Source organism: Dendrobates tinctorius, unplaced genomic scaffold, assembly GCF_039654945.1.
Source record: "Dendrobates tinctorius isolate UK_male_01 unplaced genomic scaffold, ASM3965494v1 ptg000046l, whole genome shotgun sequence".
Taxonomy (NCBI): Eukaryota; Metazoa; Chordata; class Amphibia; order Anura; family Dendrobatidae; genus Dendrobates; species Dendrobates tinctorius.
The window spans coordinates 35,543,448-35,566,316 of NW_027361714.1; the positions used below are offsets into that span (position 1 = coordinate 35,543,448).

At 45.2% G+C, this 22,869-nt stretch overlaps 1 protein-coding gene across 2 annotated transcripts in view; it reads left to right on the top strand.

Annotated features, from left to right (window-relative positions):
* The window catches only part of ENPP3 (ectonucleotide pyrophosphatase/phosphodiesterase 3), a 221,176-nt gene that overhangs the window by 182,403 nt on the left and 15,904 nt on the right, over window positions 1-22,869 (top strand). For both annotated transcript variants that reach the window (XM_073575819.1, XM_073575820.1), the window contains exon 23: window positions 7,588-7,720. In XM_073575819.1, coding sequence (XP_073431920.1) covers window positions 7,588-7,720 — 133 coding nt within the window. The remainder of the gene's footprint in view (window positions 1-7,587; window positions 7,721-22,869) is intronic.

Sequence of the window (22,869 nt, forward strand, 5' to 3'; positions counted from 1 at the left end):
TCAGACCCTTTGCTCAGACACTCATATTTAAGTAACCTGCTGTCCATTTCCTTGTGGTCCTCCTTGAGATGGTACTACTCCTTTATTGGAGTCCAGCTGTGTTTAATTAAACTGAAATGACTTGATTTTTAAAGGTACACACCTGTCTATATAAGACCTCACAGCTCACAGTGAATGTCAGACCAAATGAGAATCGTGAGGTCAAAGGAATTGGTCAAGGAGCTCAGAGACAGAATTGTGGCAAGGTACACATCTGGCCAAGGTTACAAATGAATATCTGCATTACTCAAAGTCCCTAGGAACACAGTGGTGTCACAATCCATTTTTGGATTTGTGGCAACTCTGGTTCCACTCAGAATCATAGAATCGTAGAGTTGGAAGGGACCTCCTGGGCCATCTGGTCCAACCCCCTGCTCAAAGCAGGATTCGCTAAATCATCCCAGTCAGATGTCTGTCCAGCCTCTGTTTGAAGACTTCCATTGAAGGAGAACTCACAACTTCTCGAGGCAGCCTGTTCCACTCATTGATCACTCTAACTGTCAAAAAGTTTTTTCTAATATCTAATCTGTGTCTCCTCCCATTCAGTTTCATCCCATTGCTTCTAGTCTTTCCTTGTGCAAATGAGAATAAAGTTGATCCTTCTACAATGTGACAGCCCTTTAGATATTTGTAGACAGCTATTAAGTCTCCTCTCAGTCTTCTCTTTTGCAAACTAAACATTCCCAAATCCTGCAACCTTTCCTCATAAGACAGGGTTTGCAGACCGGTCACCATTCTGGTCGCTCTTTTCTGAACTTGCTCCAGTTTGTTGATGTCTTTTTTAAAATGTGGTGCCCAAAACTGGACACAGTATTCCAGATGAGGTCTGACCAAAGAGGAGTAGAGGGAAATAATGACTTCACGTGATCTAGACTGTATGCTTCTGTTAATACATCCTAGAATTGCATTTGCCTTTTTTGCTGCTGCATCACACTGTTGACTCATATTCAGTCTGTGATCTATTAGTATACCCAAGTCTTTTTCACATGTGCTGTCACTTAGCCCTATTCCTCCCATTCTATATATGCTTTTTTCATTTTTATTGCCCAGATGTAGTACTTTGCATTTCTCCCTGTTAAAAACCATTCTGTTAGTTGCTGCCCACTTCTCCAGTTTATTTAAATCTTTTTGAATCCTCTCTCTCTCTTCTCTAGTATTAGCTATCCCTCCTAGCTTTGTGTCATCAGCAAATTTAATCAGTTTACCCTCAATTCCTTCATCTAAATCGTTGATAAAGATGTTGAACAATACAGGGCCCAGGACAGAGCCCTGTGGTACCCCACTTGAGACATTCTTCAAACTGGATGTGCAGCCATTTACGACCACTCTTTGGGTCTGATCACTAAGCCAGTTATGAATCCACCTAACAGTTGCCTTGTCCATTCCATACTTAGTCATTTTTTCAATAAGGATTGTATGAGAGACTTTGTCAAATGCTTTGCTGAAGTCAAGATATACTATATCTACAGCATTTCCTTGATCTACCCAATCAGTGATACCGTCATAGAAGGAAATTAAGTTAGTCTGACATGACTTATTAGTTACAAACCCATGCTGACTCTGTTTGATCACTTCATTCTTATCCAGGTATTGACATACATGTTGTTTAATAATTTGTTCAAAGATCTTTCCTGGTATAGAAGTCAGACTCACCGGCCTATAGTTGCCTGGGTCCACCTTCTTCCCCTTTTTGAAGATAGGAACAACATATGCTCTTCTCCAGTCTTCTGGCACTTCTCCTGTTCTCCAAGAATTTTCAAAGATTATGGAGAGGGGTTCAAAAATTTCTTCTGCTATCTCCTTCAGTACTCAGGGGTGTAATTCATCTGGACCTGGAGACTTGAATTCATTTAAGTTAGCTAAGTGTTTCCTCACTATCTTTCTGTTTATAGATATCCTGGATTCTTCTATTCCCTTAATAGGACAGTGAATAACAGTTGGTGTTACATTTCCTTTCTGAGAGAAAACAGATGCAAAATAGGAATTTAAAAGTTCAGCCTTCTCAACATCCTGTCTTACCATTTCATCATTTTCATCCTGTAAAAATCCTATAGCATCTTTGACTTTTCTTTTACTTTTGACATATCCCCAAAATCCTTTATTATTGCTTTTGACATCTCTTGCAAGTCTCAATTCATTTTCAGCTTTAGCTAATCTGATTTGTGCCCTGCAGGTTCTGCAGACAGCATTATATTCTTCTTTAGATATACCTCCCTCTTTCCATTTTATAAACATTTTTTTCTTCCTTTTTAGCATGTGCTTAAGTTCTGTGTTCACCCATCCTGGTTTCCTTAAATGCTTCCTATTCTTCCCTCTTTTCGGAATTGTTAACAACTGTGCTTTGAGAATTTCATTTTTCAAGATTTCCCATCCTTCCTGGACATTTTTGTCTTTAAGGATATCCAGCCATTGGATCCCTCCAATTATCTTTCTGAATCCCTTAAAATCTGCCTTTCTGAAATCTAACCTTGACGTCTGAGTCTTCACAGGTCTTCCGCCTCTAGTTATCCAAAATTCTAAAATAGCATGGTCGCTACCTCCTAGGGTCCCAGCCACTTTTACCTCCTCAACCATTTCCTCCCTGTTTATAAGGATTAGATCCAAGGTAGCAGTTCCCCTTGTTTTCTCCCCTACCTTTTGAAAGATAAAGTTGTCAGCAAGAGAGGATAAGAATTTCCTTGACCTGTTAGTTTTGCCTGAGAGAGATTCCCAACAAATGTCTGGATAGTTGAAATCTCCCATGACAACTATGTCATATTTTTTGGAGAACTTGGCCATTTGATGCATAAAGAGTTCATCCATATCTTCAGCTTGCACAGGCGGCCTGTAGTAAATGCCTACAATGGTGTCCTTTCCATTGTTCTGTCCTTGTATTCTTACCCAAACAGTTTCCACAGAACTCCCAGTCTCTGAAGCTTCAATCTCTGTGCAGATATACGCGTTTCTAACATACAATGCAACACCCCCTCCTCGTTTATCAAGTCTGTTTCTTGCAAATAAGTTGTATCCTTCTAGTCTTGTATTCCAATCATGTGTATTGTCCCACCAAGTTTCAGTGATTCCAATGATATCATATTTCTTTTCCTGTGTTAGTAGTTCCAATTCTCCTTGTTTGTTGCCCATGCTTTGTGCATTAGTATAGAAACATTTTAGTTTGTGATTGGTTTCTCTTTCTCCAATATTTTTATTAATTAGATTCTTTCGTCTTTGTTCTTCCTTTCCACTTCTAATAGCAGAGTTCTCAATAGCATTTGTCAGGTGTTTGGCTTTTTCTGGTCTTTTGCTTCCCTTCCCATGTTGTTCTAGTTTAAAGCTCTCCTTACAAGTGTAGCAAGGCGACTTCCAAATACATGCTTTCCAGTCTTCGTAAGGTGCACCCCATCTCTAGCAAGTAGTCCATCGTATAAGTAGTTCACTCCGTGATCCAGAAATCCAAATCGTTGCTGATGGCACCATCGATGTAGCCAGTTGTTCACCTGCAGAATCTTATTCCACCTCCTTGTTCCATGGCCATCCACTGGGAGGATGGAAGAGAAGACCACCTGCGCTCCCAGTTCTTTCACTTTCTTGCCTAAGTCTTCAAAGTCTCTGCAGATGGTTTCCAGGTCGTTTCTTGCGGTGTCATTTGTCCCCACATGTAGTAGCAGGAATGGGTAGTCATCTGTAGGTCTGAAGAGTCCTGATATCCTGTCAGACACATCTTTAATTTTTGCACCTGGAAGACAGCACATTTCTCTTGAAGTTATATCCGGTCTGCAGATAGCGGCCTCTGTTCCTCTCAACAGGGAATCCCCCATGACCACCACTCTCCGTTTCTTCTTCACAACATTTTTCTTTCTCCATCCAGGAGGACTCTGAAGGCGTACAAGGTTGCTGTTTGTTGGCAAAGTCTTATCCTGATGTATTTCTTCATCGTTTTCCTGCGTGAGAGCCTGGTACTGGTTTCTGAGCATTATGGGTGCTGACTGCCTCCTGATCCTCCTGCTTCTCTGGGTCACATGTCTCCATTCCTCTGTTTCTTCAGGTGCACTTCGAATTTCTTCTCTTTCTGTAACATGAAGAGATAGTTCTGCTCTGTCCAAGAACTCTTCACCTTCCTTAATGATCTTCAACGTAGCTAACCTCTCTTCGAGATTTTGCAACTTTTCCTCCAACAGGGACACAAGCTTGCATTTGTGGCATGTGAAGTTTGGCTTTTCCACTGGTAAGTCTGTGAACATGTAGCAAGAAATGCAGCTCACCATCAGTTTAAGCTTTTTCCCTTTGGGGGGTTAATGTCAGTTTTTCCCCACTGCCAACCTGGTGTTACTGCAGTGCTGCTGGGTCAGCTGATGTAGGTGGTGACCACTGTCACTATTCTTTATAGAGTCACCTGATGCATCAGCTGACTGTTGGTTATACAGTCCTATCTGGAGACCAGCCTAGCAGTAGCAGCTCTCAGGTGTCTGCCATGTTTTGGTGTTTAGAGTCCTGTTGCTTTTGCATATAAGCTAAGTGTGGCATTTTTTCTCCTAGTCTCTTTTGGTGTTTGTCACTTTCCGCCACAAAGTCAACTATCACTGCAGACCTCCACAAGTCGGGCCTTTATGGCAGAGTGGCCAGACGGAAGCCTTTCCTCAGTGCAAGACTTATGAAAGCCCTCATAGAGTTTGCTGAAAAACACATGAAGGACTCCCAGACTATGAGAAATAAGATTCTCTGGTCTGATGAGACAAAGAGAGAACTTTTTGGTGATTTCTAAGCAGTATATGTGTAGAAAACCAGGCACTGCTCATCACCTGCTCAATACAATCCCAACAGTGAAACATGGTGGTGGCAGCATCTTGTTATGGGGGTGTTTTTCAGCTGCAGGGACAGGACAACTGGTTGCAATTAAAGGAAACATGAATAGGGTCAAGTACAGAGATATCGTGGATGAAAACCTCTTCCAGAGTGCTCTGGACCTCAGACTTGGCCGAAGGTTCACCTTCCAACAAGACAATGACCCTGAGCACACAGATAAAATAACAAAGGAGTGGCTCCAGAACAACTCTGTGACAATTCCTGACTGGCCCAGCCAGAGCTCTGATCTAAACCCATTTGAGCATTTCTGTAGAGACCTGAAAATGGCTATCCACCAACGTTCACCATCCAACCTGACGGAACTGGAGAGGATCTGCAAAGAAGAATGGCAGAGGATCCCCAAATCTAGGTGTGAAAAGCTTGTTGCATCATTCCCAAGAAGACTCATAGCTGTATTAGCTTAAATTTGTGCTTCTACTCAATACTGAGCAAAGGGTCTGAATACTTATGACCATGAGATATTTCAGTTTTTCTTGTTTAATAAATTTGCAAACATTTCTATTTTTTCAGTCAAGATGGGGTGCAGAGTGTACATTAATGAGAAAAAAATGAACTTTTTTGAATTTACCAAATGGCTACAATGAAACAAAGCATGAAAAATTTAAAGGAGTCTGAATATTTTCCATACCCACTCTATGTGTGGAGATAAAAGGGCACAGATTTTAAAGAAAAGAACTTCTCACCAACCATTAAGCATGGGTGTGACTCAAGCATGCTTTATGGTTGTGTTGCAGCCAATGGCATGGAAAACATTTTACAGGTAAGAATGAATTAAATGAAATTTCAACAAACTCTTCATGCAAACATAACATCATCTGTAAAAAAAAAGCTGAAGTTGAAAAGAGAATGGCTTCTATAAATGGATAATTATGCTAAACACACGTCAAAATCCACAATGAAGACCTCAAAAGGCACAAGCTGAAGGTTTTACAATGGCCCTCACAGTCACCTGAACATTATTGAGAATCGGTGCCTAGACCTCAGCATAGCAATTCATGCAAGATGACCCAGGAATCTCACAGAACTGGATGAAATTTCCAAGGAAGAATGGATGAAAATACATCAAACAAAAACTGAAAAACTCTTGGCATGGCTACAAAAAGTCTTTATCAAGCTGTGATATTTCCAAAAGGGGGAGCTACTAGATAGTAACCATGCAGGGTGCCAAACTTTTGCATGTGACCATCTCCCTCTTTGTAATTCTTAAAATGTAAAAGATGAAATAATGAAATATATATATATATATATATATATATATATATATATATCTGAAAAACTAAGGAAATGTCATTTTTAACTTTAGACCTTTTGGAGATCATTTCATCTTCAACTTGCTCAATTGTTCATAACAGTAATATTGACCAGGGGTGTCCAAACTTTTACATTCCACTGTATGGTAGAGTAATAAAAAAATAATATAAACCTGAACACTTTTGACCTGGAGACGGTCCTCTTTAACATATGTCACACAGCTTGTACAACACTTTTTTGGTGATAATGCACCAAAAAAGACACACATACATGCATACATATGGTGCATATGGGACAAAATATAAGAACGGATGGTGCCTGAGCTGGCGAAACTCAAGTCCACCACCTTGGACATCCTATTGTGAATTGTAGCGAGATTGTTTTATCATGTAAGCTCCACCATATTGCTTCTACATGTTCCAGATTTGAAGTTATGGTAACAGGAGATTATAAGGTGTACTGGAAAAGAACACTCTTGGAGCTTTGTTAGCAGTATTTTTTTGTCACAGGTTTACTGAGACAGAGAGGAACCAGAAGACCGCAGCGTGTGATTTCTCCTAATCCTGCACTGATTAGAAGCACTTCACCTTTGTATTAAAAGGTGTACATTTCTTTGGGCAGTGTAGGGATTAATCTGCTCTGTTGAGAGCTCCTGGAGCAAAGACTCTTAGCTGTTCACTGTTAGCCACTTCCATCTCCTATATAAACTGGATCCTGGCTAGCACTCTTTGTCAGAGTAGCTTTTGCTGCATGGCTGGAGGTTGATGGTGGTTATTTGAGTAGGCATTTGGTGGATTTATCTGTGAATGTTGCTAGGTTTTGAGTGTGTGATAATTCCCTTTCTTCTCCTACTTTTGTTTAACCCGATCCTCCACTCCCCGGTTCATACCTCCGTGACATGTGTGTGCATATTTGTATGTTTGGTATTTTTTGTTACCTCTGTTCATATTACCTTGTTAGTCTTGTTGGTGTATTACGGTACACTACTATACCCCTCTTCCCTGAGTAGAGGATGGGTACAGACTGAGGGTGGATTCAGGAGCTAAGGCAAGGTTCATTGCCCTGGCATCTTCAACATTAGAAGTAACCCGGGAACAGGGCGAGCTAGGGCGTCCCTTGTATTAGGGACAGGGAAGGAGCCCCTGGTCCGGGGACACCCGACAAGAGTCAGAACACTTTGTCCCTTCCTTTGAGAGATCTCTGCGAGTCCTGTTAGACTGTCTTAGACAGAACTGGGTGTCAACTGTTTTTATCTAGATTTCTGATGACTTGGGGGATATCCATTGTCTCTAGCATTGGGATAATTTGCAAGTGTTCTAGAATAACATATATTCATTTAAATAATACTGCTAGTAAGGTAATAAATGTTGAACCTCTGATATATTTTGCAGCAGTGTCACTCTGGTAATTGTATTAATTGATTGCTGAATGTCTTGTAATTTGTATTCTGCCTAGAAATCTGGAATTATTTAAACAACATACTCCTATTAAAGTACGCTTCAGAAAGAAATGGAGTTAATGTGGTTACTGGACCAATCTTTGACTACAATTTTGATGGACATATTGATTCATCAGCTGAAATCATAAGGTACATTAGATAAATAGTATACATACACTCTCCTCCTCTACTCCCCCCCCTTATCTCTTCTTCCCACAACCGCATACAAGACTTCTCCCGTGCTTCCCCCATACTCTGGAACTCCCTGCCCCAACACATCAGACTCACCAACAATGAAAACCTTCAAGAAGAACCTGAAGACCCACCTGTCCTGAGAAGCCTATAGCCTGCAATGACCCTCAGTCTACTGAACCACCGCAAGACTTGCTCTACCCTCTCCTAGTGTATCCTCACCCATCCCTGTAGACTGTGAGCCCTCGTGGGCACGGTCCTCTCTCCTTCTGTACTTGTGTGTTCCTTGTCTTGCACATGTTTATTGTACTTGTCTATATTTCCCTTTTCACATGTAAAGCGCCATGGAATAAATGGCGCCATATAAATGTATAATAATAATAATAATAATAATAATAATAATAATAATATATAATGTGACAGCTTGAAGGCAAATTAGGTCATGGCATAACCATCTTCTAGGTTAAATGCTTGGTCCAAGGAGAAACTTCACTAAAACCCAATGGGCTAAATTCAAAACCGTTTGCAACCGACTTTATAATGTTAATGCAGGAGAAAATCAAGTACATTGCAGAACAAAAAGAAAATTATTTTCACTGTGCCCTAATGAAATACATTATGGCAACCTATCTGTTCAGATTTTGAGACAAAACAATAGTTCACACTGTTACTGATGGCGATGAAGCTGATGAGTCTCACACAAGCTGGAAGTGCCTGCTCTTCAGGCTTAGGTCCATTTTATGCCTCATCTGACCGCAACATAATATAGGGGCAGAGACAATGTTTCCAGTGATGTTTCACTTACTGAGCTGATTGCTATTTTTGATAAAACAGTGTTTTGTCAGCAAGATATTATCTATATTGCTAATAAATCTGCTGCCATGTAGTTTCCATGGCATATCCATATTCCATATCAGTGATGTGGGCGGCATTATACAGAGCTCAGCATCCAGAGTACTAATTTGAACTGCAGCAGATAAAATAGTGATTTTATAACGATTGCAGTAAAAATCCCAGCAAGTAACACATCACTGGATTCCAGTTATCTGCCCCACATTATGCTGCTGCTCTCAAATAAAGCAACAAAACCTGAAGTCTGATTCCCTTTAATTGAGTTGCCTTCTCAGATTCCTCCTAATTAGGCCAATTATGCAGCCCCAATCCTTTAAGAGTACCTATCAACAGTGTGTGGCTGTCCTTTTTATTTAATAAAACAGTTGGCTGCCACAGATTGTTGATTTTAGCAATTACCATGTATTAAAAAAATTATTGGCAAGTGTGCCTAAATGCCTACTACAGGATGGAACATCCAAGCTAAAATCAGGTCTGAACTTCCAGATTGTCAGGGCTCACCTGGTAAGGAAAATTCAATATCCACAGTTCTACATGAACTCAAGGACTGAGGGCGATGACATAGTGGGCTGGATTTGCCAGATTGCACGTGGAACAGTGAAGATGTCGACAATGGCTATGCTGGGTGGCAAGAAAACGAGCAGAGCAGGACACACCAGAAGTCCCACAAGTCAGGAGTGTAGACAAGCACAGAAGAGCAGATGAAGTGTAGGCCTGAACTAGGTTATAGATACAGGTTGCAGAAATTACATGAGTTTGCAGGGATGATTGCAGCATAATATGAAGAGTCTGTAAATAATACTTCATAACACCTACAGCAGCCGATGGGTTAACAGCAGGGCTGAGGAGCAATAGACGCAGATTGCAGAAAGCACAGGAGTTTGCAAAGATGATTTCAGAATAAGTCTCTAGGTAACAGCTCGTAATGCTTAGGCAGAGGTAGAGTAATTGACAGGTCTGAGGCGCAGTAGACACAGTCTGTAGAAACACAGGAGTTTGCAGGGATGATTACAGCAGAATAGAACTCCAAAATAAACAGCAACTGAACACAACACCGACTGGACACTCAGACATGTTTATTTTGAAGTTGGCCTTAAAAGCACTGGGATGATGATGTCACTAAGGAATAATGGGCCGCTTGTGTAACTCGACAGGGAGCACAGCAGATGGTGGTGGCCATAGGGGAAAGGAATAGGACCCAGTTTGGGTGTTGCAACAAGAATATTACACAGGTTCTGGGATCCTGGTATACAGAGCTGGGAACTAGATTGTACACTCCCTGTGCGGGCCTCCTCACAGTGAAATTGTGAAATCTCACATGATACCTTGTGATTTCACATTTTGAACTAAATAAACTCTGCTACATCCTTTACTGAGCTAATGATGTTCAGTAACTGCTCATTGGAGGATGTAGCAGACCTTGTTTGGTTCAAAGCATGAGATCCTGATAATTACAAAAAATAATCAAAATAATGTTGCCCATTGCCCTTTCTATTTAAGAAAACAATCACAGAATGGTGCCAAGGAAGTCTTTAAGGCTGGAGCTGCAAGGCGACATTGGCCACATCACAGGTCATTTGGCCAAAGATCGCTGTTCACAGCTGCTACATAACAATATAATGCAAGTGAATTGAATCACATTGCACAAAGGACTTAGACAAGTTGCAAAAAAATTGAACTGGTTTTTACTTTATGCAACTTTTTGCACCGAATCCTGCATGCTACCAGCCATAGCTATTCATTTTAACCAGCATATTTAATGGTATATAGCTAATTCAACTTAGGGTATGTGCACACGTTGCAGATTTGGCTGTGGATGCGCAGTGGTTTGGCCCTGCGGATCTGCAGCAGTTTTTCATGCGGTGTACAGTACCATGTAACCCTATGGAAAACCAAATCTGCTGTGCACATGCTGCAGAAAATTCCACGCAGATTTGCTGCGGTTTATTTTCTGGAGCATGTCAATTCTTTGTGCGGAATCCACAGCGTTTTTACACCTCTTCCATTATAGGAATCCGCAAGTGTAAAAACGCAGGAGGAATCCGCACAAAATCTGCAGAAAATCCGCAGTAAATCTGCACTAAATGACCTGCGATTTACCTGCGGATTCAGCCAAATCCGCGCTGAAAACCCGCAATGGAATCTGCAACGTGTGCACATACCCTTACTGTGCTATTAGCTGCTATATAGCTATTTCAACTTACTCTGCTTGTCCCCTTATGCTGTGAGGTCAAGTAACTTTTTCAAAGTGGTTTATGATCCATGTAGGCCTGGTCACTTGTTTATCTGGTCACTACACTTATTGTCTTCTGCTGTGTCAACTTAGTTTCATTGTTAATGAGAGAGAGAAAAAAAAAAAGTAAGATTTTAGAACTAGCCTCCTTTATATTGAGACATAGTCTGGGGACGCATTTATGCAGGGGTAGCATTTATGTACATTTAATTGAAGTACATTTATCAAAGTACTTGGCAGTTAAACATGGCAGTTAGACAGGGCACGAGACAGGTAGGACAAATAAATAAATCTGTTCCCTATAAATTTGGATTACAACACATATTCACCATATGCATTTGTATAATTTATATCCTGGCTGCTGCATTCACTCACATCCACCGTCCTTGCATTAACTGTTTACACTCCATCCATATCGGCCTCTCTGTCCTTTCCTCTCCTATGTATAGCACTCTTCACATTGCTAATCAGCACAGGTACAGTCAGTTCCACCATCCAACAAATGAGATGCTCCTACAAATCACTTAACCATCTGATCACTCTTTCTATCCTCCTTCTCCTAGTTACAGGAGATATCACTCCAAACCCTGTCCCCCATATTATAGCAAGTCAAACATCCCAACTGCTACACTCAGAAACCCCTCTAATCTTATTAATATTCCCTGCATGCCTTCTTTCTCTTCCAATTGTGCCCTTTGGAATTCTCGCTCAGTGTGTTATAAACTCTCCTTCATCCATGACTTCTTCCTTTCTAATTCTCTTAACCTGCTGTTTCTTACTGAAACCTAGATCCAGCAGTCAGACACCACCACTGCTGCTGCTCTTTCATATGGTGGACTACACTTATCTCATACTCCAAGATCGGAAAACAGAGCAGGTGGAGGCGTTGGTCTGCTCCTATCACCCAAATGTACATTTCAAGTTATCCCTCAAGTACCCTCACTTGTCTTTCCTTCTTTTGAGGTCCATGCTGTCAGACTCTACATCCTCTTCTCCATGCGAGTGGAGTGGTGTATCGTCCTCCAGGCCCCTCTCTTCAGTTCCTGGATCACATTGCCACCTGGCTTCCATATTTTCACTCCTGTGACATCCCCACCCTCATCATGGGTGATTTCAACATCCCCATTACTTTTCCCCTCTTCCCATCTACTGACTGAAGCTTCTGGAATCATCCCTCAGTCTTTATACTAGCTGCCCTGGTAGCTCCGCCCACTATCACCTGACCAAGACCTCTGACCAATGACAGTGACCTTGACCCCTGGCAGTTACATAACCACTTTCTTCTTTGCTCCCCACTGCCCTGTATTGGTCACTCTACAGCACGGCACCCATTTCCTCTTCATCTCAGTGCTTCCATTCCTACACTGAGCTATCCCTCTGCCTACCACTAAAGGCAGATCTCTCTGTCAGGTCCACCTCCCCATATTCTCCTTTCCTTTAATCATTGTCATCCTCGACAATCTCATCCCCGGGATCTGTTGAACACACATTTTTTTTTTATAACATTTCAACATGTCAAATTTACCACACACTTTACCATCTTTACTGCAATACGTTTTTATCAAGGCAGATTTTTTTTTCTTTTTACAACACACTAAAATGAATTGTTAACCAAATAGGGATACTCCCCCTTCCTTTGCCATGAGCACCTCCCCTGTGCATCCCTGCTGTGTTAGGAGAGAACATTTCTCATCAAACAAAATATTTCTAATACTTGGACGTCGAACTGTGCTCTGAATAGCACAACGGTGCATCGAATTCCTGGTAGTCCGGGCCATCTCCCAACGGCTGGTGGTCCGCCATCTCAGCAAGGGACTCCACAGCCGTGATTTCCCGGTATTCTTGGGGTGTCTCTATGAGTCCCTTTTATGGGTGCATGTAGTACACAGGGCAAGCAATTACTGCAATGGCGTAGTATCCTCGGGGGCAGTAATCATTATAATAAGAGACCCAGTCTCCTTCCTGCAGGGCCCGGCCGTAACGGATGGATGCCACATTAAAATACACTTTCTCACCAGTGGCGTAGTCCCGGGTGAATCCATAGCCTTTTTCCCGATTCGCGTGCACCAGCCTCCCGATGGAACATGGAACCGCCATGCCAGCCTCTCCTTTTTCATGAAGTAGCCCCCAAATCTCCCGCTCTCTGGCCTTCTTTCCTTCGATGACCTCCGCAACCCAAGCGGAGGGTCCGGCATATGCCGCAGAGTCCGGTGGGCGGGCCGCGGTCGAGGTCGAGGGCGGCGCAGGAGCGGCCGCAGATTCCGGTGGTGAGAAGGCCGCAGCCATCTTTGACAGTGACGTTGGCGTGGCCACGGGGGAGGCCGCAGATGGACTTAAAGCGATCTCAGGGTCTGGCAAATCAACCGCAGGCAGGGCCGCTGAGGGAGCAGCGACCGCAGTTGCCGGTGAGTCATCCACTGTAGCTGATGGCCCGATTTCAGCAGTGACCTGGAGTGGGAGCGTTGCAGCGGCAGTCAACTTGGCGGGGGCCACGCCGTCATCCAGAGCGGGAGGTACCATGGCGTAAGGAGTCGGGCGGGGAGGCCGAGGGCTGGTGTTGGGGCCCCATGGTCTGTCCGATACATGGAGCGTGGGGGTGAGGTTTACCTGGAGTACCGCCGGTGGGACTGGGGGCACGCTCACCTTCACAGCCGCCGCGGCTCCCAGCAGGCTCTCCCACCGCTCCCTCTCCGGTCATTGACCTTCACCCTGCCATCCGACAGGGCCGGCCTCCAGGCCCATCAGTTCCGCGGGGAGACTCCCTGGGCTGGTCTCCCAAAAAGTCTCCATGTCTTGGCGTCACCGCCATTACAGGCGCCCGATACCCCGACAGCTGCAACGTCTCATGCCGCCCGGGGTCCAGTAGCTGAATGGCGCCAAACAGCCACAGCAGGTCTCTCCAGATGAACACCACTCCCCCAGGGGCGGATTTGATATAGCCCCGGGTCATCCAGTTCAGTTGTAAATGCCTGTGTCTCCTTCTTTTGATGCCAAATCACCACAGCCATTTTTAAACAAAGCACTTTTCCGCTCCGGATCCGCTTGTAAACAGCCAGCGATCCACAGTCCAGTTTCAAATTGTAATCCACAGGAAACGGAGAGGGAAGAAGAAAAAAACAATTCTTCACCCCACACAGCTTGGGAGCCTTTGTTACTTGGTGGCAGGCTTGCCGCTGAAGATGTTGTATTGGCAGCAGCGATCCTGCTGACTTCGCCAAATGTAGGGTTCGGGCCGGACTGGGGTAGAGGAGATGATGAAAGAGATAGGGAGACCAGCAGGGATGGGGGGGTGACCCACATTCTTGATGCCGACAGACTGGAGACTGAGACAGAAATTGAATTCAACAGGTCCGTGTTTATTCACTGCCTTTTGACGACTTCCACACTTCACGACAGGACTTTCACAACTCCTTTTTACACAGACCCATGTACCTTCACTTTCTCTGTTTCACCGTCGTGGCATCCTTTGTGACTTCTTCCTCTGTGGCTGCCCTAGGCACTTTAACCTCAGTGGTTCGCCATTCAAAGTGCACCGTTATCTGTTGCTCTCAGACCGTCTCTGTCTGCCGCCACTGTCCTTTTGGGTCACCCCCCGTGATCATCTCTACTGTCAGATCCTCTCTGAGGGCTCTCTACTGCCCTTATCTTCACAGTAGACCCTCCTTTCTAGTGAGCTCCCCTGGCTGACTGAAGCTTCTGGAATCTTCCCTCAGTCTTTATACTAGCTGCCCTGGTAGCTCCGCCCACTATCACCTGACCGAGACCTCTGACCAATGACAGTGACCTTGACACCAGGCAGTTACATAACCACTTTCTTCTTCGCTCCCCACTGCCCTCTAATGGTCACTCTACAGCACGGCACCCATTTCCTCTTCATCTCAGTGCTTCCATTCCTACACTGAGCTATCCCTCTGCCTACCACTAAAGGCAGATCTCTGTTATGAATGAGTCACCGGAGGAGGAAAAGACAAAAATACAAGCTAAGTCCAGAAAACCGGAGAGGTTGGTAGCTAGCGGATTGCAGACCCCTGATCCTACTCACAACAACTAACAGTAGCCGTGGGGTGTTCCTATGGTGGTCCTAGACACCTCGTTCACAGCCGGAGAACTAAACAAACCTAAAGAAAGAAAGGGGAAATCTAAACTGCCCCAGAGCAGACCCCAAAGCAATAGACAGCCCCCAACATGTATTGATGGTGAAAACAGATGAAAACACAAACACAGACAGAAAGACAGGCTGAGCAAACGATGGGGCCCTCACTAACTAGATAGGACAGGAAAGAAAAGCAACTGTCTGCAATCACGCAAAAACCCTGCCAAAAATAATGTCCAACACGTCTGATAGAAAAGGCCCTGCAGTCACTAAACTTCAAAATCACTATATCAGCACTCAGGTATATTTTGAAAACAGAGCAAAGAGATCAACTGATCAGAGACAAAAATGGAGTTCAGCCAGTCCCAACCAGGGATGGCTGAACACAAACACTAAGTAAACCAGACAAAATCTCATGGAACAATAGCAGAGCAAAAACTTAGCTTTAGTAGACAGGACTAAACTGGAGGCCAGAGCTCAGAGCAGAGAGGATCACCAGCAACCCAGCAGGGCGTCGGCGGCCTTATATCCACTCAGAGATTCCGGATGTCCAATCACACTCCACCTGTTCAGATGACAGGTTTTTCCCATCCAAATCAAATTCACTACCTCCTTCCACCAGCAGAGGGAGTTCATCGGACATCAAAGGTGAAGGAGAAAAAGAGCTCATAACAGTACCTCCCCCTTGAGGAGGGGTCACCGAACCCTCTTCCACGCCACCAGGGCGATCAGGATGGGCCCGATGAAAAGCACGAACCAATCTTTCGGCATGAATATTGGATGCAGAGACCCAAGAATTATCCTCCTGGCCATAACCCTTCCACTTAACCAAATACTGGAGTCTCCGTGTAGCTAGACGAGAATCCAGTATCTTCTCAACCTCATATTCCACATTACCTTCAACCAATACAGGGTCAGGAGGTGCCACCACAGGAGCTACTGGCTCAACAAACCTCTTTAACAGAGACTTATGAAACACGTTATGGATCTTGAATGTAACAGGAAGAGCCAATCGAAAAGAGACCGGATTAAGAATCTCCAAAATCTTGTAAGGTCCAATAAATCTAGGTTTAAACTTTGGAGAAGCCACCTTCATAGAGATATTCTTTGATGACAACCAAACCATATAACCCACCTTAAACCGGGGACCAATGGTCCTATGCCGGTTGGAAAACTGCTGGGCCTTTTCCTGGGAGAGAGACAACTTATCCACCACTTGGTCCCAGATCTGGTGCATTCTCTCCACCACAGTGTCAACACCTGGGCAGGCAGAAGACTCCACCTGCCCTGAAGAGAATCGAGGATGAAACCCAAAGTTACAAAAAAAAAGGTGACATCAAAGTAGCAGAACTAGCTATATTATTTAAAGCAAATTCGGCCAAGGGCAAAAATGAAACCCAATCATCCTGATCAGCAGAAATAAAACATCTCAAATAAGACTCCAAAGTCTGGTTTGTTCTCTCCGTCTGCCCATTGGTCGGAGGGTGAAACACAGAGGAGAAGGACAACTGAATTCTCAGCTTGGAACAAAAAGTCTTCCAAAATCTAGAAACAAACTGAACTCCTCTGTCAGACACAATATTCTCTGGAATCCCATGCTAGCGAACCACCTGTTGCAAAAACAAGGGCACCAACTCTGAGGAAGATGGCAACTTAGGGAGAGGTACAAGATGGACTATCTTAGAGAATCTATCAAAAAATCACCCAAATAACAGTCATTCTCTGAGAGACAGGCATATCAGAAATAAAATCCATTGAAATATGGGTCCATGGCCTCCTGGGCACCGGCAAAGGCATCAACAACCCACTAGAGCGAGAACAAGGTTTAGACCGGGAGCAAGTCCCACAGGACTGCACAAAATTCCTGACATCATGAGACAAGGCGGGCCACCAAAAAGACCGACTCACCAACTCTCTAGTACCAAAAATACCTGGATGACCAGCCAATGCGGAGCAATGAACTTCAGACATTACTCTCTTCCTCCACTGGTCAGGAACATACAATTTTCCAATGGGACAACGCTCAGGTTTGTCCTCCTGAAACTCTTCCACAGCACGTCTCAAATCGGGCGAGATGGCAGAAAGAACTACCCCCTCACCTAAGATGGTAGCAGGCTTGGTCACAATAGCAGAATCAGCAAAGAAACTCCTAGAGAGTGCGTCTGCCTTGACATTCTTAGTGCCCGGAAGAAAAGAGACCACAAAATCAAAACGTGTGAAAAACACGGCCCACCTAGCCTGTCTAGGATTCAACCGTTTGGCCGACTCAAGGTAAATCAAATTCTTGTCATCAGTAAGGACCACGACTTGATGTTTAGCTCCCTCCAACCAATGTCTCCACTCCTCAAATGCCCATTTCATGGCTAACAGTTCCCGATTCCCCACATCATAGTTACGTTCAGATGGAGAGAACTTTCGGGAAAAGAAAGCACAGGGATTCATTTTAGATGTTACCGGATCTTTTTGGGACAAAACAGCTCCTGCACCAATCTCAGAAGCGTCCACCTCTACCTGAAACGGGAGTGAGACATCAGGTTGCCGCAAAACCGGAGCAGAAGTGAACCTCCGCTTCAGCTCCTGAAAGGAAGAAACAGCCTCTGGAGACCAATTCAGCACATCAGCACCCTTCTTAGTCAAATCAGTCAATGGTTTGGCAATACTAGAAAAATTAGCTATAAAGTTACGATAAAAATTAGCAAAACCCAAAAACTTCTGGAGGGCCTTCAAAGAAGTGGGCTGAACCCAATCATAAATGGCCTGTACCTTGGTCGGGTCCATTTCAATAGTTGACGGAGACAAAATAAATCCCAAAAATGAAATCCTCTGTACACCAAAAAGGCATTTCGATCCCTTAACATACAGGGAATTCTCCCTCAAAATCCGGAACACAGTCCGAACATGTTCCACATGAGAGTCCCAATCCCTGGAAAAGATCAAAATATCATCCAGATAGATGATCAAAAATTTATCCACAAAGTTCCGGAAAATATCATTCATGAAGCACTGGAAGACAGAAGGGGCATTAGTGAGCCCAAAAGGCATCACCAGGTACTCAAAATGTCCCTCCGGAGTATTAAATGCCGTCTTCCATTCATCCCCATGCTTAATGCAAATAAGATTATACGCCCCCTGAGGTCAAGCTTGGTAAACCAGCAAGCACCTTTAACTCTGGAGAATAGATCAGAAATCAGGGGTAACGGATACGGATATTTAACAGTAATTTTGTTGAGGGAACGATAGTCAATACAAGGCCTTAATGAACCATCTTTCTTGGCCACGAAAAAAACCCAGCACCCAAGGGTGAAGAGGATGGTCTAATATGACCCTTCTCCAACGACTCCTTAATATAAGATCGCATAGCCTCGTGCTCGGGTACAGATAAATTAAAAAGTCGACCCTTGGGAAATTTACACCCAAGGTTCAACTCAATTGCACAGTCATAACTCCTATGAGGAGGCAAAGATGCAGACTTATTCTCACTAAATACATCATAAAAATCAGCCAAATAGTCAGGAACATCATGCGACTGGGGAGAGGTGGAGAAAACAGGAGCGTCACCAAGAGCACACCGACAACCCCAACTCACCAGATTTCCAATCCAAAACTGGATTATGGATTTGCAACCAGGGAAATCCCAGAACAATGGTATCATGCAAATTATGCAACACCAAAAATCTGCAATTTTCTTGATGGTCTGGGGCGACCCGTATTACCACCTGGGTCCAAAACTGAGGTTTATTCTTAACCAAAGGAGTAGCATCAATACCCCTCAAAGGGATAGGCGTCCGCAAAGGTGTCATAGGAAACCCACAACGTTTAGCAAAATCCAAGTCCATCAGGTTCAGAGCCGCTCCCGAATCCACAAAAGCCTTAGCGGAAAATGTGGACAGGGAGCAGATCAGAGTAATTGCCAGAAGAAACTTAGGTTGAACACCACCCACAGCAAATGTGTGTGCAAAACGTTTCTCTCGTTTAGGGCAGACAGAAATCATATGAGAGGCATCGCCACAGAAAAAACAGCTTATTACGCCTTCTGAACTCCTGACGTTGCGCCCTAGACAAAACTCTATCACGTTGCATAGGCTCAGACATTTGTTCAACAGGTGGCAACATTTCTCTTGTACTTTTACGTTCACGTAAACGCCGATCAACCTGAATGGCTAATGACATAGAATCGTCAAGACCAGAGGGAACAGGAAATCCCACCATAGTATCTTTTACGGTTTCTGACAAACCCTTCCGAAAGAGTGCTGCCAAGGCACCATCATTCCAGGTAGTAAGGACCGCCCACTTTTGGAATTTTTGACAGTATAAGGGTGGTTTCACATTAGCGCTTTTTAAGCGCACGCACGGCCGGGGGTAGCTCCGCCCCGAGCCGGCTCTCTGCCCGGCGTGCCCGCCCCTTGCTTGTAGCGCCGCCTCCTAGCGCACAGCGGCGCCTGCGATCGGCGCACCCTATCTTTAGCATAGGGTGCGCAGATCGTGCGCAGGCCGTGCGCTAGTTGCGCTTTGACCTGCGCTGCGCACTTTTGACGGTGCGCCGTGCGCGCCAAAATCCGAAAAGTTTGATTTTGGCGCGCACGGCGCACCGTCAAAAGTGCGCAGCGCAGGTCAAAGCGCAACTAGCGCACGGCCTGCGCACGATCTGCGCACCCTATGCTAAAGATGGGGTGCGCCGATCGCAGGCGCCGCTGTGCGCTAGGAGGCGGCGCTACAAGCAAGGGGCGGGCACACCGGGCAGAGAGCCGGCTCGGGGGCGGAGCTACCCCGGCCGTGCATGCGCTTAAAAAGCGCTAATGTGAAACCACCCTAACTGCAGAATCCTGACCCTGGCTCAATGCCAACAGGGCTTTTTCAGCTTGATCAATAGAATTAGGTTTATCATACAACAACCCCAAGGCTTGAAAAAATGCATCCACATTAGTTAGAATAGGATCATCAGGTGTCAAAGAAAACGCCAAATCCTGGGGATCGCCGTGCAGCCAAGAGATGACAATTTTAACCTGCTGCGCAGAGCTCCCCGATGAGTTAGGCTTCAAGGCAAGAAATAATTTACAATTATTCTTAAAATTCAAAAATTTAGACCGATCCCCAAAAAACACATCAGGAGTAGGAATCTTTGATTCAACAGCATGTGAATGAGCAAGATAGGCGGAAATTCCCCGCACTTCAGTAGCCAGCTGCTCCACATGATCACACAATTGCTTAATCTCCATTAAGAAAATTCCTCCTATGGCCCCAGAGAAAAAGAGGAAAAAATATGCATAAAAAAAAAAAAAATTCTGACACTTTTTTTTTTTTTTACAATTCCTTCCTGCTATTGAGTACCCTAGAATCTGCGGTATGGCTGGTGATTCTGTTATGAATGAGTCACCGGAGGAGGAAAAAACAAAAATACAAGCTAAGTCCAGAAAACCGGAGAGGTTGGTAGCTAGCGGATTGCAGACCCCTGATCCTACTCACAACAACTAACAGTAGCCGTGGGGTGTTCCTACGGTGGTCCTAGACACCTCGTTCACAGCCGGAGAACTAAATAAACCTAAAGAAAGAAAGGGGAAATCTAAACTGCCCCAGAGCAGACCCCAAAGCAATAGACAGCCCCCAACATGTATTGACGGTGAAAACAGATGAAAACACAAACACAGACAAAAAGACAGGCTGAGCAAACGATGGGGCACTCACTAACTAGATAGGACAGGAAAGAAAAGCAACTGTCTGCAATAACGCAAAAACCCTGCCAAAAATAATGTCGAACATGTCTGATAGAAAAGGCTCTGAAGTCACTAGACTTCAAAATCACTATATCAGCACTCAGGTATATTCTGAAAACAGAGCAAAGAGATCAACTGATCAGAGACAAAAATGGAGTTCAGCCAGTCCCAACCAGGGATGGCTGAACACAAACACTAAGTAAACCAGACAAAATCTCATGGAACAATAGCAGAGCAAAAACTTAGCTTTAGTAGACAGGACTAAACTGGAGGCCAGAGCTCAGAGCAGAGAGGATCACCAGCAACCCAGCAGGGCGTCGGCGGCCTTATATCCACTCAGAGATTCCGGATGTCCAATCACACTCCACCTGTTCAGATGACAGGTTTTTCCCATCCAAATCAATTTCACTACCTCCTTCCACCAGCAGAGGGAGTTCATCGGACATCAAAGGTGAAGGAGAAAATGAGCTCATAACAGATCTCTGTCAGGTCCACCTCCCCACATTCTCCCTTCCTTTAACCATTGTCATCCTCGACAATCTCATCCTATTCTCCTGGGGGTACATGACACTGGTGACCTGACTCACATACCCGGTCTGTCTGTATCCTTCCTGTCCCATCATCCTGTCAACTTAACTAAGTCATGGTCGGCATGCTCCACGTACCCGGGACCTGTTGAACACACATTTTTTTTTATAACATGTTAACATTTCAACATGTCAAATTTACCACACACTTTACCATCTTTACTGCAATACGTTTTTATCAAGGCAGATTTTTTTTTCTTTTTACAACACACTAAAACGAATTGTTAACCAAATAGAGATACTCCCCCTTCCTTTGCCATGAGCACTTCCCCTGTGCATCCCTGCTGTGTTAGGAGAGAACATTTCTCATCAAACAAAACATTTCTAATACTTGGACGTCGAACTGTGCTCTGAATAGCACAACGGTGCATCGAATTCCCGGTAATCCTGGCCATCTCCCAACGGCCGGTGGTCCGCCATCTCAGCAAAGGACTCCACAGCCATGAGGTCCCGGGATTCTTGGGGTGTCTCTATGAGTCCCTTTTACGGGGGCATGTAGTCCTCAGGGCAAGCAATTACTGCAATGGCATAGTATCCTCGCGGGCAGTATTCCTTATAATAAGAGACCCAGTCTCCTTCCTGCAGGGCCCGGCTGAGACGGAAGGATGGCACATTCAATTACACTTTCTCACCAGTGGCGTAGTCCCGGATGAATCCATAGCCTTTTTCCCGATTTGCGTGCACCAGCCTCCCGATAGAACATGGAACCGCCATGCCAGCCTCTCCTTTTTCATGAAGTAGCCCCCAAATCTCCCGCTCTCTGGCCTTCTTTCCTTCGATGACCTCCGCAACCCAAGCGGAGGGTCCGGCATAGGCCGCAGAGTCCGGTGGGCGGACCGCGGTCGAGGTCGAGGGTGGCGCATGAGCGGCCGCAGATTCCGGTGGTTGAGTAGGCTGCAGCCATCTTTGACGGTGACGTTGGCGTGGCTGCAGGGGAGGCCGCAAATGGACTTAAGGCGATCACAGGCTCTGGCAAATCAACCGCAGGCAGGGCCGCTGATGGAGCAGCGACCGCAGTTGCCGGTGAGTCATCCACTGTAGCTGATGGCCCGATTTCAGCAGTGACCTGGAGTGGGAACGTTGCAGCGGCAGTCAACTTGGCGGGGGCTACGCCGTCATCCAGAGCGGGAGGTACCACGGCGTAAGGAGTCGGGCGGGGAGGCCGAGGGCCGGTGTCGGGGCCCCGTGGTCTGTCCGATACATGGAGCGTGGGGGTGAGGTTTACCTGGAGTACAGCCGGCGGGAACGGGGGCACGCTCACCTTCACAGCCGCCGCAGCTCCCAGCAGGCTCTCCCACCGCTCCCTCTCCGTTCGTTGTCCTTCACCCTGCCATCCGGCAGGGCCGGCCTCCAGCCCCGTCAGTTCCGCGGGGAGACTCCCTGGGCTGGTCTCCCAAAGAGTCCCCATTTCTTGGCGTCACCGCCATTCCAGGCGCCCGATACCCCGACAGCTGCAATGTCTTATGCCGCCCGGGGTCCAGTAGCTGAATGGCGCCAAACAGCCACAGCAGGTCTCTCCAGATGAACACCACTCCCCCCAGGGGCGGATTTGATATAGCCCCGGGTCAACCAGTTCAGTTGTAAATGCCTGTGTCTCCTTCTTTTGATGCCAAATCATCACAGCCATTTTT